Raw genomic sequence first — 14,162 nt, forward strand, 5'->3', positions numbered from 1 at the left:
ACGTTTTGGTCTATATCTCGAGACCCTAGTTACGGAGGGGCATTAAAAATACTCTAACTATAGCAATCATCAACAGCTCTCAATTGCTACCCATATTGTACGAGCACATCCTTAAGTTATCGGGGTCCACATTTTGGCCGATATCTCGAGACCCTAGTCACGGAGCGGCATCAAAAATACTCTATACTATAGAATCATCAGCAGCTTCCATTTGCCCATATTGTACAAACACATCCTAGGGTTACCCGGGTTCACGTTTTGGCCTATTTCTCGAGACCCTGGTATCCGGTTCTTAAAATTTCAAAACACAAACCATCTACTGAATAGTCCAAACAAAGCCTAAAAATTTGGTTTGGATAGGTGAGCCCGTTCTTGAGTTATAAGATTACCAAGGAAATGTAACTTCTTTTTATATATATAGATATGAAAATCATTTTTATTTTTTAGAAAATTGACATACGTATATGGATGGTGGTCGTGATCATTTTTATTATCGTAATAATTTTGAGCATATTATACTTTGCATAAAGGTACCCTCTTGTACAGTTTCGCAAAAATATTTAAATGTCTTCTAAAAGTATAACTGGAAACATCAGACGGTTGGACGGAAATTTAGTTCGAACATATAAAAAAGTGGGCGTGGCTTTAACCGATATCAATACCTCCGATGAATGTCTAATTTAAAGTGGCCTTTCATTATTCAAAATTTTACTTCCGTCTTATTTATTTCAAGTAATTTTACTGCGCTTAGCACGTATTTTTATTTTCTGAAACTAAACTTTACATGGGAGGTAGGCGTGTTTATTGACCGATTTCGATCATTTTCAAAGCCAATCATTGAATTATTTTAATTTTGGCTCGAGTTATCGTGCGCCCGGCAGGCGAACAGACGGCTATAAAATTGGTGAATTAAAGTGAATGAGACTAAATTGGTCCAAGTAACATTTACAACCCGGCGTGAATACTGTCCTCCAGTAAAGCTGTCATTGAGCTGTCAAGATCCCACAATCCCATAAATCTAAGTATTTGGGCATCCATATGGACCCAAAATTCACTTGGAAAACTCACATCATCCCCAAAAGAAAAGCTTTGACAGCTTAAAACTTATTTCTCTGTGCTAGTTGCTGCTCGCGGATTAACAAAAGCGAGTCGCTATTTTATAAGAATTTTTTTATGAAATTGAACAAAACTTCCCGGAAGGTGGTATGTAGCTGAGTGGGTTTGAGAGTGAGTATTACCCGAAAGGTAATACGGACGCGCCATTCCCACTATGAAAATAAAACATGAAATGATGGGAAAGAAATCTAAAGCAAAGTACCGGAATTAATTAAAAAAAGTATAATAAATTAACAATTTCCGTGGGAATGGAAATAATTGTTGGGCACTTGCAACTTAAAGGAAAAAACCCCATCTACAGCCAAGTAGTGGAGGAGAGAAACGGGATCTAGGCTGGAGGACTGCTTCAGGCTGTCCACGAAAGCGCACTAAGGAACCTCAAGCGTCCTGCTTATTCGTACTGCGGCGAAAGTATTTTTGAGAAAGCCACGATAAAATAGAATTTTATCTATCTTGCGCATTTTTAAGAAAGATATTGTGCAATTTACCTTTAACGACGGTCAAAGGGCCACCGATGTCTGAGATGAGGACAACTTAAGCCAGTTCTGTCGACCCTTTCCTGGCAAGCTCATCGGTGATTACATATCCCTCTATGTTCCTATGCCCTGAAACCCAGATAAGAGAAATGTTTGCTGCGCATTCGAGACGTTTTATTTCCTCCTTAAAGGAGTTGACTGGAAGAAAGCGGCAACATGGCGTCGACAGGGTTTTGATTGCAGCTTGACTATCGGAAAAGATATTTATGTCTCCCTCCCAACAGCGAGCCCTAAGCATTTTGCATGCCTGCAGGATCGCGAAAAACACTACAAGTTTACGGTAGTTTAAAGGGTACTGAAACATTGGCTCATCTAGAAAAAATCCCTGCTCCAACTCCTTCTTGCATCTGTTAGTGAAAACAGAGCCTCTTTTCTCCCTTCAGTCCAGCCTGCTTGGTAAGATAGCCATAGCACAACCCTTGGCTTCTCTTCAATTGTCGAATAAAAAAAATTTAAAGATAACTTTTTGCAATGATTGACCTTAAGAATAGCTTACCTAATTAATTGAAGTTGAAGGTATTAAAGAAAGAAGAGAAAGACAAAAAAATCTAGTAGTAGGAGTGGGGATTAATTGAAATAGCGAGAAATCATCGTTTGAGTTTCGTTTATTCAGCAATATTTGGCAAGATAAGCTCTATTTTATAGGTTTCTTTTTTCATTTTTATAAAATGTTTTTGGTTTTTTTATAAAATGTTTTCTTTTTTTAAATTTATTTACAAAAGTTATTGCCCATTTAAAGAGACAGTAGGTAACGCCACATTGCATTATTTTTTTAAAACAGTTCATATTTAAACGAATTAATAATCTGACGCAATGAAAAATTAATTAAAAAAATTTGAAATTAATATTTACTCCGACAGCCAAGCGGCAATAAGGGCATTCGGGTCAGTGACGGTGCATTCGAAATTGGTCAGGGAATGCCTGACGTCACTTTCGACTGCGAATTCCGAATACTTTGACATTAGCTTCATCTGGGTTCCTGGTCACAGCGACATTGCGGAAAACTGCGAGGCGGATGAGCTGGCCAGACAAGGGATATGCGAGGTGATCTCCCCGCGAAAGGAGAGGATTGAGATCTACCTGACTACCTGCGGTCTGCTCCTGGAAAGATGGGCATCGCGCCAACTTAGCGAGTGTTGAGCAAGTACACAAACTTGTAAGGTCGCGAAATCCTTGTGGCCACATGTGGACCGGGGGCGCTCGGGCGAACTTCTGAGGCTGACAAAATATCAGTTCTCAGGAATGCATGCTGTGAGGCTTGGAATTACCTCAAGCCCTTTTGCGATGGATGTATGGAGGATGACGTGGAATCATCTCAGCACCTTCTCCTTCTCCTGCTCTTCAGACATCTTGGCTCTTACTTCTTTGCTGCGCCTGCTGATATAGCTGGCGTTGACATTAAAAATCCGATGAATTTCATCAGTAGCACAAAGCGGTTGACGCAAACGCAGCACAGCCATCGTTCGTAATCCACACACTCTAAACCCACCCTCCTAACCATTCAAGCACCACCTCTTCCCGCCCTCTCCCCGCATCCCATCGGTCTTCCTCTGTCACCTCACCTCCTTCATAATGGTACCACAAAGGACGAACCCGTTTTTTCTTCGTCCAAGTGTGCTCATTCCTTGGGCAACCATATTAACCTAACCTAAGTTAGAAATTAACTCAAAAACTAGTTAGGCACATATTTACATCCTCGATCGGTGGCTATGCCGCGTCTTATCTTCAGTTTTTGCGCCGGGACTTGAACGCTACAGTCTTAGACACTTCCAAACAGTTTTGGTAAAATTTTAGTTCTTTGAAATTTCAAAATAATCAGTATGCTTGGGCGGTAATTTGGAAAGGACTATTATTATAAATATAAAAATATAATATATTACAATATAAAATAAACTATACACGAACATCGATACGAAGTCTGTATCACGAATTCACGATATATGACGACTCGCTCACTTGGCAGCAGATAAAGTCAAAAGCTGCAAATCGACCCCAATGGAATTTATTTGTATCGGCATTTTGCGCCTCCAGCCGGCGCGGTAGTAAGTAATAAGAATAACACATGAATTAAAAATTACAATTAGAAATATTTAGCCATTGTATAAGGCTTTGGGACGAATTTAGTTTTTTTTTCGATTTGTCTCTCTACTAAATTTGTTCAAATTGCAGGTGAAATACTTATGACAAGATTTTCGTTTTGAAAATATAGTTTTTCTATAATATCATTAATTTAACCATTTCGCGGATAAAGAATGTTCACTCGTACGATCCAAGCTAGATATATCGCCTTTATTTGTGTATTGTAAATATTCCATAAATCTTTTTCGATATTCGAATTCTTTAGAAATGGTACATTAGGCCAGGTGCCTGTGGAATCACTCTCGTGTTTTAACCTTTAAGCACTTTTTTCTCCATTTTTTTAGCTCGCAAACTATTTAGGAGGAAAAAATTATAAAATAAGGTGTTTATAGTTTAAATTAGTTACATTTAATTATAATTAAAATGAAAATCTCTAAAGCAGCACAAAAGGACCTACATAGTTAACTTGGGTACATTGTTTTTCTTGTGAATTATGGATGGATGTTTTTATGAGAAAATTACACGATTTATTCAGGAAAGAGTTTTTATTTAAGAAATAATTTAGTATAATTTTAAAACAAATAAATTATTATTCGGCTATTTGTATGTTCAGATGAATGAATGGACGAATATCAAAATGTGTCCCACATTTGGCAAGGGAATGATTGCTATTTCAATTCATAAATTTTCAAATCATATCAAATCGAATGAGTTTATAGAATTTGAGATAGTCGTTTTAGAATTAGATGCATATAACGGAAGGAAATTGAGTTTCGTTGAGGGATCTAAATTTTTACTTGAATTATTCATTGCACGGTCGAATATCAAAATATCTGTTTGTGGGAAATGGGTGTGGGTTTTCGCCAATTTCAATAATTTTAAATATTTATTTTAAATTTTATTGAAGTATCGTGTTTTTTAGTTTTTAAGAGCTATCGTCATGTGAAATGAGGTCGTGCATCGTACGGGATTTTGCTAATTTTTATTTCAATTCAATTAAAATTTCCCTTGAGCTATCTTGTATACACTGACGGAGAGACAAACATGAGCTAATCATTTGCTCTCATCATTTTGGTGCACCTACCTACATACATATAGTATGTCTCTATCTCTTTCGATTCCGTCAGCCGTTTACAAACAGCCGTTATGTGTACAAAGTTGCAATGTCCTTGTACATGGTCAGAAGGTGAGCCCAATATCAATCCGTTAACTGGCTCTCAGCGAATTTGAAAGAATCATCTGATTGGCTGGCGTAACCCGGTTTGTTTACGAAAAAACTGAGATTGTGTTGGGGATATACGAAGAAAAATCCACACAGTATTCACATGTTGCTTCGCTGCCACATCAATAGTGGACTTGAACTTTTATCATTTTGCACTCAGATCTTTGAACTTCACTGATCCGCTTCTTGCATATAATTCAAAGTGTGCATTACTAAATTCAAAATCGTTACACAGTAGAAGAAGTATTCTTGAACTTTGCTTTGTTTTCGATATTATAAATAAAACAGTTGACTTGACTTTACTCTTAGAGCGAAGGGTTAGAACTCTTTATATTGCTTTCGCGGCATTATCTTTAATTAGAACGTTGAATGAGTTTAACTATGATTCAAGTTCTTTGGCTTTTGATTTTTACAAAGTGAAATCCAAAATAAACAAGACTGAGCTAAACTACAAACGACAGGAGCTTTGTTCTAATAACTGCGAGTTTTATTTATTTGAAATAGTCCCATCTGGCCTCGATTCACTGTTTGTTTTGAAAAAGTTTCGAAAAAGTGTTTCATGTCATTGACCGGAATGTTCTTCAGCATGTCGGTACAAGCCTTTTGGATGGCCTCTACGAACGCAAAACGTTTTCCTTTCATGGCTAAATGCAATTTTCTGAATAGATAGAAGTCACAGGGAGCCATATGAGGCGAGTGCGGTGAGTGATTGATTAATGGTTAAAATGTGATTTCTAATCCAAAAATCAGTCAAAAGAGTAGATCGATGAGATGGTGCATTATCATGCAATAAGCGTCAGCTTCCTCCTTCGCGGTAGTCAGGGCGAATTTGACAAATGCGATGCAGCAAACGCTTCAAAATGCCAAGATCGAAAATTGCATTGACGGTTTGGCCCGTTGGCACGAACTTCTTGTGGACAATTCACTTGGAATCGTAGAAATTAATGAGCATCGACTTGATTTTTGACTTCCCAAACGCGATTTTTTGGGTGGTGGCTCGTCTGTGGCCTTCTATTCGGCACTTTGACGATTAGTTTCAGGTTCATGTTGAAAACACCACGTTTCATCACCAGTTACAATGTTGTTAAGGAAGTTCTCGTCTTTTCTCGCCTTTTTAATGAGGTCTTTCGAGTGTTGAATTCTGAGCATTTTTTGGTCCTCAGTTAACTTGTGCGAAAATTTCGGTTCGTTTTTAATAAATTTACGAACCACTTCGATAGAGTTTTCCGTGATTACTGATTTTGGACGGCCCGTATATTGTCATTTATGGTATATCCTCACAACCATCTCTGAAACGTGTAAACCACTCATGAACTTTGGCACGAGATAGAGAATCATCGCCATAAATTTTTTTCATCAATTCAAATGTTTCGGTAAACATTAGCTCTTTATTTGAAACTCAATTTTGTACCGATGACACAGACATACTGACACTTAAACGCAATAACTTTGCTTCCACTGAACCGAATGTCACCAAGCTTTCACTGGAAGTCAGCCAGGGATGTAACTTCCAACGCACTAACTCATTGAAAAGATGGCTCCATCAAATACATTTATGTTATATGACGCCTGTCTTGACTATTTTGGACTTCACCTTGTATATTGATTGAATGTAAGTTCAAGTTATCACTCAATGAATTTTTCTTGTATTTCTAGATTTACCACATGAATAAATAAATAAAAAAAATGTGGGCCCGCCTCTGTCATGTCATATCATGCCCTTCAGCATCTTTGTTTTTTGGCCAGTAAAGAATTTTGTTCAAAAAATTCAACTCAAATACAAACTAATACTATGGCGTTAATTTAATTTATGGGGGGAGCCTGCTTTAGAGGCTTCAAGAAATCGATTTTTTTTTTTTGCATAAATGTCTTTCCAAACTATTCAAGAATGTGCCCTCAAAATTTCAGAAGCAAATTCAAAATAGTTAAGCGTCCTATCGAAACGAGATAACATCGATTGTATTCGGAACTAAATTCTCTTCTAGTTGAACCTAAAAAACCCTAAGAAAGTTATGATTAACCCACTTTTTAAACAATCTAAAGTGAATTTGTTTTTCCAAAAAAAAGGATTTTTTTTTAATTAGCCAAAAATTGTTGAATTTCTCACTTTTTGTTTAATTTTCTTTTTTAACTAGAAGATATACTATAATAAAATAAACCTTTTTTTTGCGTTTTTGGTTTCAGATCAAAATTGCGACCTGCACCTTTCCCACCGCACGACACATGCACATTCGAGGCAAAATGCTTGCACCATGACATATATTTTAATGAAAACAATTTGAGAAGACTGTTGAAATATAAAACAATAAACCCTGAAAGTTTGGTTTCAATCGAATATTTCTTTCCTTCCCAAAAAAATCGATTTTTTGAAGCCTCTAAAGCAAGCTCCCCCCTTAAGTTAATAAAATTTTAAATAAATTAAAAGTCATGAAATTTAAAAACAATTAAGAGTTATAAAATTTTAAATAAATTAAAAGTTGTTAAATTTTAAAATTTTAGGTAAATTAAAAGATTCCAAATTAAAAAAAAATTAAATATTATAAAATTTTTAAATAAATTAAAAGTCATAAAATTTTAAATAAATTAAAGTTATAAAATTTTAGATAAATTAAAAAAAAAAATTTAGAAGTTATAAAATGTTAAATTAAATCAAATTTTTGCTGTTTGCTGTTTTTGTAAAATATATTTCTTAATTACGTATAATTAAACGAATAAACCAAATATAAATTATATAAAATAGTTCAGCCACAAAAGTTTTTTGTTTTCTAAATCGTTGCATGTTTTTGACACACTTCCGCACCCTAACATCGATTTTTCATCTTTTCCTTTAGCCAAATTTTCACTAAACTCGAAAATGTAGCTGCCATTCATATTCAGTTCAGTTCAGTCCAGTCCATCGTGTATTTTAGCCAGCAGAAAAACTTTGCGTGCACATCGTACGAAAGTAAGTGATTTTTGCACCTAAATTTTACATATTTCCCATGAGTTTTGTATTTAAAAAATATCAAAAACATCAAATTTAATACCTACGCTACAATTTTGTTATTAATTTATATGAAATAAAGTATTTTATGCTGGTGAAATGTGAAATTAGGATTTTGTAATTTCCAACAACTAAAATTTATGAAAAATTGCAAGTGCCAAATGGTGAAAAATCGAATTTTCCTCTGCTTCTTGCTAAATTTAAGAGCGCACAAAGAGTGAGCAGCCAGCATGCAGAGAGAGCATGAGAACGCATTGGCGCACACTGCACATACTCGCACTTCGCTGTGAACGCTGTTGTTTGTGTACATGTGAGAGGCCAGGAGATAGTGAAAATGCTTTGGCCTAATAATAATGGCACAATTATAAAAAAATGGGAATGTAGAGCTAAACAAGCACTTTTCATATGTACGCTTGTTTGATTTAATGATTTTTAAACATTAATTAATACCAAAAATGCTTTTTATAAAATGTTGTGCCTTATTTGCTACAACAACACGAAAATAATGTACTTGAATATGACGAAAAATCGATATTTCAATATTACCCAACCAGCGTATACATATGCACATACATACATATAATATGAATTTGGTGTAAAGTGAAAAGGTTTTGTATTAAAATGTGTTTAATTATTATTTTGCAGAAAATATAAAAAATGTCAACTCTAAAGTGCTATCAAGATGAGGAGCGCGAATCGCAATACGGCCGCGTTTACGCCGTTTCCGGTCCCGGTGAGTAGTGGCTAAAAGAAATAGAAGTATTAGCGTAGGAAATGCTAACAAAAATTAAAAATTGATTCAAAATGATTTCTCTATACGTCGTTAGTTGCTAGACCTTAAAAAAAAAAATCAATATTTAATTTGATTAAATTCAGGAGAAATGGATACAAGTGATTTAATACTTTCTTACTTCCTTTAGTTGTTACTGCGGAACGCATGTCCGGATCGGCTATGTACGAGTTGGTGCGTGTGGGTTACTATGAATTGGTTGGCGAAATTATTCGCTTAGAGGGCGATATGGCCACCATTCAAGTGTATGAAGAAACTTCCGGCGTAACTGTGGGCGATCCAGTTTTGCGTACCGGCAAACCCTTGTCTGTAGAATTGGGTCCTGGCATTTTGGGCAGCATTTTCGATGGTATCCAACGTCCACTCAAGGATATTGGCGAAAGCAGTGGCTCCATCTACATACCGAAGGGTGTTAATATTCCTGCGCTATCGCGCACCCAAGCTTGGGAATTCAATCCAACAAACGTGCGTGTCGGCTCGCATATAACCGGTGGTGATCTATACGGTCTTGTTCACGAGAATACACTGGTAAAACATCGTTTAATCGTTGGCCCACGCTGCAAGGGCACAGTGCGTTATATGGCGCCAGCTGGCAATTACACTGTAGAGGATGTGATTTTGGAAACGGAATTCGATGGTGAAATCACCAAACACACAATGTTACAGGTGTGGCCTGTGCGTCAACCACGTCCGTGCACTGAGAAGCTGCCCGCAAATCATCCATTGTTCACTGGCCAACGTGTATTAGATTCACTATTCCCTTGCGTACAAGGTGGCACCACAGCTATACCAGGTGCTTTTGGTTGTGGCAAAACTGTAATCTCACAGGTACGATTTTATCCCGCTTAAGAAATGTAAAAACTACTCATCCCTTTACTTATAGGCACTTTCTAAATACTCCAATTCCGATGTCATTATTTACGTTGGTTGCGGTGAACGTGGCAACGAGATGTCTGAAGTACTGCGTGATTTCCCCGAACTAACTTGTGAGATTGATGGTGTAATTGAGTCCATCATGAAGCGTACCGCTCTGGTCGCCAATACTTCCAACATGCCTGTGGCGGCGCGTGAAGCCTCCATTTATACGGGCATTACACTCTCCGAATATTTCCGTGATATGGGCTACAATGTTGCCATGATGGCTGATTCCACCTCGCGTTGGGCTGAAGCGCTTCGTGAAATTTCCGGCCGTTTGGCTGAAATGCCAGCCGATTCTGGTTATCCAGCCTACTTGGGTGCACGTCTAGCTTCCTTTTACGAGCGTGCAGGACGCGTCAAATGCTTAGGTAATCCCGAACGCGAAGGTTCGGTATCCATTGTCGGTGCTGTATCACCACCTGGTGGCGATTTCTCCGATCCCGTCACTTCTGCCACTTTGGGCATTGTACAAGTGTTCTGGGGCTTGGACAAGAAATTAGCACAACGCAAACACTTTCCCTCAATCAATTGGTTGATTTCATATTCGAAGTATATGCGCGCCCTAGATGAATACTACGATAAGAATTTCCCCGAATTTGTACCACTTCGCACAAAAGTTAAAGAAATTCTGCAAGAGGAAGAGGACTTGTCGGAAATTGTGCAGTTGGTTGGTAAAGCATCATTAGCGGAAACGGATAAAATTACATTGGAAGTAGCCAAACTTGTCAAAGATGACTTTCTACAACAAAACTCCTACTCGCCATATGATCGTGTGTGTCCATTTTACAAAACAGTGGGTATGCTAAGAAATATGTTGGCCTTCTACGAACTCGCTCGCCATGCTGTGGAGTCCACTGCCCAATCAGATAACAAGATCACATGGAATGTTATACGTGATGCGATGGGCAATATTCTATACCAGCTTTCGTCGATGAAATTCAAGGTAAAAAAATGGTGTTTTATATATAATTGGGTACACCCTTTTTGGGGTTTTGGCCTTTCCTATTTGTTGTGTACGTCTTGATGTTATTCCACAAATGGAGGGACCTACAGTTTAAAGCCGGCTCCGAACGGCAGATATTTTTATGAGGAGCTTTTTCTTGGCAGAAATACACTCGGAGGTTTCCCATTGCCTGCCGAGGGGCCACGGTTATTAGAAAAATGTTTTTCTTTAATTTTGGTGTTTCACCTACGTTCTCTCTGTGAATTCCGAATGGTAGTCACGCACCAACCCATTCGGCTAAGGCGGCCGCCGCGCCGTTTGTGGTGTTTTAGAATCATAAAAATCAAGCCTAACAATATTAAATGTATTATTTTACCATCTTGCATTTTAATTGTATTATTAATTTTTATCCTTACAATTTTTATGCATATTTTTATATACATTTTCAATAATTTTTGCAGGATCCAGTTAAAGATGGCGAGGCGAAAATCAAAGCAGATTATGAGCAACTTCACGAAGATTTACAGCAAGCTTTTAGGAATCTCGAAGACTAAGGCTAGAGCAGCGGATGGCAAGTTTAAACACACAATTACATACATCCAATGCCAAGTAATATAAAAGTAATGAATTTCTGTTTAAGCAAACCATCGAATTATTTAATTTATCCATTTATCATATAACTGATATATTTCAAGCTAGTCATTTCAGCTAGTCATTTACGTATTATCGTAATATTTATGAGAGTAAACTTAGGATCAGTTTAAAACAAAATATACAAAAAATAGTATTCACCATTAATTTACCTCTTAATGTCCTATAAGCAAATGTTAATATAACTTAAACAGCATAACGGAAGGCATGGTGAGAGCGGAGCATAATCACCTATGAAAGACGAACAATAACTAGTGGGTAATGAATATCAAATGTATAAGCAAACGAACCAAAGAAACTTCAACTATAGATATACTTGTATGTATGCATATGAAAAATATATATTTGCGCAAAGAAAAGTTAAATAAATAAACCAAATAAATGCAAACTAATTGTTATATTTCCAAAATACAATACAATTGACATAATGTTTCTACATTCATTATTTTCATCTTGTTAATCAATCAAAATAATTTCGAAAAAAAAAATTATTGTATCGTTTGTTATATGTAAATATTTAGACCTACTGGACGCATAAATCGTCATTTAATATTTTAAAGTGCAAACAATATAATATCCTTTGCAGTTCACTATTTTAAGTTATTTATTTATTGTAAAATAAATCAAGTTACATAGAGATTATTAAAAAATATCTATATGTATTATTCATGTTATTAAATAAAAAAAAATATCTAGTCATTTTTGGAGCTATTAATTTAAGTAAAGAGAGCGGATGAGAGATGAGCACTCTAGCGGCATTCACCAACAAATTATGGGAGAATAGTCTATGTGCTACATAGACAATAACAATTTATATATTAAATGGGTATTCGTTCATCGTTTTATTATATTTTGGCGTTTTGAAGATTAATTATTTTAAGAAGGAGCCAAGTACAGGGAGACAAGTACAGTTTAACGTTAAATCAAAATTAAAATAAACTGGAATTTTATGGCGCCATTTAAATAATAGTGCAAAAAGAATAATTTTAATTAATTTTAAGAAGGAGCCGAGCACAAGGAGACAAGTACAGTTTGATGTTAAAATAAAGTTAAAATAAACTGGAACTTTATCGCGCCATTTAAAAAATAGTCCAAAAAAGGGGTGAACCTCCTTCTGTTGCTTGTGTTGCTTTGTCTTATTGTAGTATAAATACAAATACAAATAAACAGTTCGAATCAAATATTAATGTACTCTTATTCTAATTCACAGGGATCCTCCTACAAGGACCCTCGCTCCTCCAAAAAACAAATTAGACTACACAGTCCCCGACCTTAACTTCAAGAAAGACTTTACGGTACATTTTCCACCGAGAGCCGAATGGGGCAAAGGGTAGGTGATTGGAAGATACGATATTGAAATCTACACTGACGATTCTAAGATAAACTGCAGTGCAGGAGCTGGCTTCCATTCGCGGCCACTCAACCTATCTCAGTCAATTCGACTTCCTGACTATGCTAGCGCGTTCCAGGCACAACAATTAGCGATCAGAGAAGCATGTAGATCACTAAAACTCTAAAAGGCAGTTGGTGCAAGAGTAGCTATCTTCTCAGACAGTCAAGCAGCTATTAAGGCCTCAGACTCCAACTCCATTTTAGTGGTGGCAAACTATCGATAGTCGGCACCATCGATAGTGGGCGATAGTATTTTAGTCACTATCGATAGTGAACGATAGTATTTTTTCTCACCATTGATAGTGCCGATAGTGTTAGACTTTCAATAGTATCGATTGCGTTCAATAAAAATTAAATGTAGAGTACAGAAAAAAACATTTACAAAAATTTAATTAATCCAAGTATTTTTATTTAAAAAAATTAGCATATCTGCATTTTTTTCTTTTATGCGGCTTCTTTTTTTCAGTTATAACTAAACCGGCCTTACTGAAAACTCTTTCCGATTCAGTTGATGTGGCCGGTATACATAAATATTTTGAAGCCAACTTCTTTAAAGGAAAAAAATCATTTTCAATTACCTACAAATAAAAAAAATTCATTATACATATTATTTTTTTTTTAATTCATAATTTTAGTTTACCTTCCAAAAATCTAAAGGATTTGAATCTTCTGCCGTATTTTCTCTTTCTAAATATTGACGCCTGAGAATGATGGCATCCGCTTTCTTCGACTTTATTTTCTCCACATTTTTCTTCTCTATAAATGCGAAAAGAGAAACACTTTTTGGTGGTGCATTATTAGTTGAAGATGGCGGTTCATTTTCGAGAAGACTCATAACTTCATTATCTAAGCGAATGGTTGCTTGTTCTGCGTTGCTGCTAGAAATAAATCCTTCACGCTTGAACCGAGGGTCGAGAAGTGACCCCAATCGTGGAGCAGTTCGTGTTTCATATTGAAACATTCGCTTTCTCAGTCCTTCAATTAAGTTTTCGCATAGAGTTATGGCTTCAATTGTTTCTATTTGGCATTTAATTTCATACATCCTTTGATACAGGCCATACACAATGGGTATTATCAAAGACAAGGTGACATTGTTCCCACAGCAAGTTTTTGTAGCTTCATTGAAAGGACGAAGCAGATTTTCTATTTCGCGTACACAATTTTTTTCATCAGCAGAAAGAGGTGGAGGAGCTTTACCTATAGCTAAAAGAACAATAGCGGCAGCATCGTGTAAAGTTAACAATCTCTCTAGCATATTATATGTGCTGTTCCATCTTGTGGGCATATCCTGAATCAATTTCAATGGTGTTGGTGTATTTTGCGCTTCTTTCAATTTTTCAGTCGCAATAGAACTGCATTTGAAAAAGTGTACAATATTTTTACATTTTGTTATAATAGGCTTCAAATATCCATCCTCCGCCTTCAGCATCAAAGCGTCGTGCACAGCGAGATTTAAAGTATGTGCAACGCAAGGTAAGTGTGCAATTTTCAATATATCACATGCGTTTAACATTGATTTTGCGTTGTCAGTA

The 14,162-nt window shown here is 36.3% G+C and overlaps 1 protein-coding gene across 1 annotated transcript; it reads left to right on the forward strand.

Moving 5' to 3' along the window:
* The first annotated feature begins 7,813 nt into the window (after positions 1-7,813).
* On the forward strand, positions 7,814-12,389 carry LOC128863551 (V-type proton ATPase catalytic subunit A). Its single transcript, XM_054102767.1, has 5 exons — positions 7,814-7,897; positions 8,582-8,669; positions 8,857-9,554; positions 9,610-10,587; positions 11,049-12,389. The coding sequence occupies exons 2-5, from the start codon at positions 8,594-8,596 to the stop codon at positions 11,139-11,141; spliced, it is 1,845 nt and encodes a 614-aa protein (XP_053958742.1). The 5' UTR covers positions 7,814-7,897; positions 8,582-8,593; the 3' UTR covers positions 11,142-12,389.
* The last annotated feature ends 1,773 nt before the right edge of the window (positions 12,390-14,162 follow it).

Source organism: Anastrepha ludens, chromosome 5 (genome assembly GCF_028408465.1).
Source record: "Anastrepha ludens isolate Willacy chromosome 5, idAnaLude1.1, whole genome shotgun sequence".
NCBI lineage: Eukaryota > Metazoa > Arthropoda > Insecta > Diptera > Tephritidae > Anastrepha > Anastrepha ludens.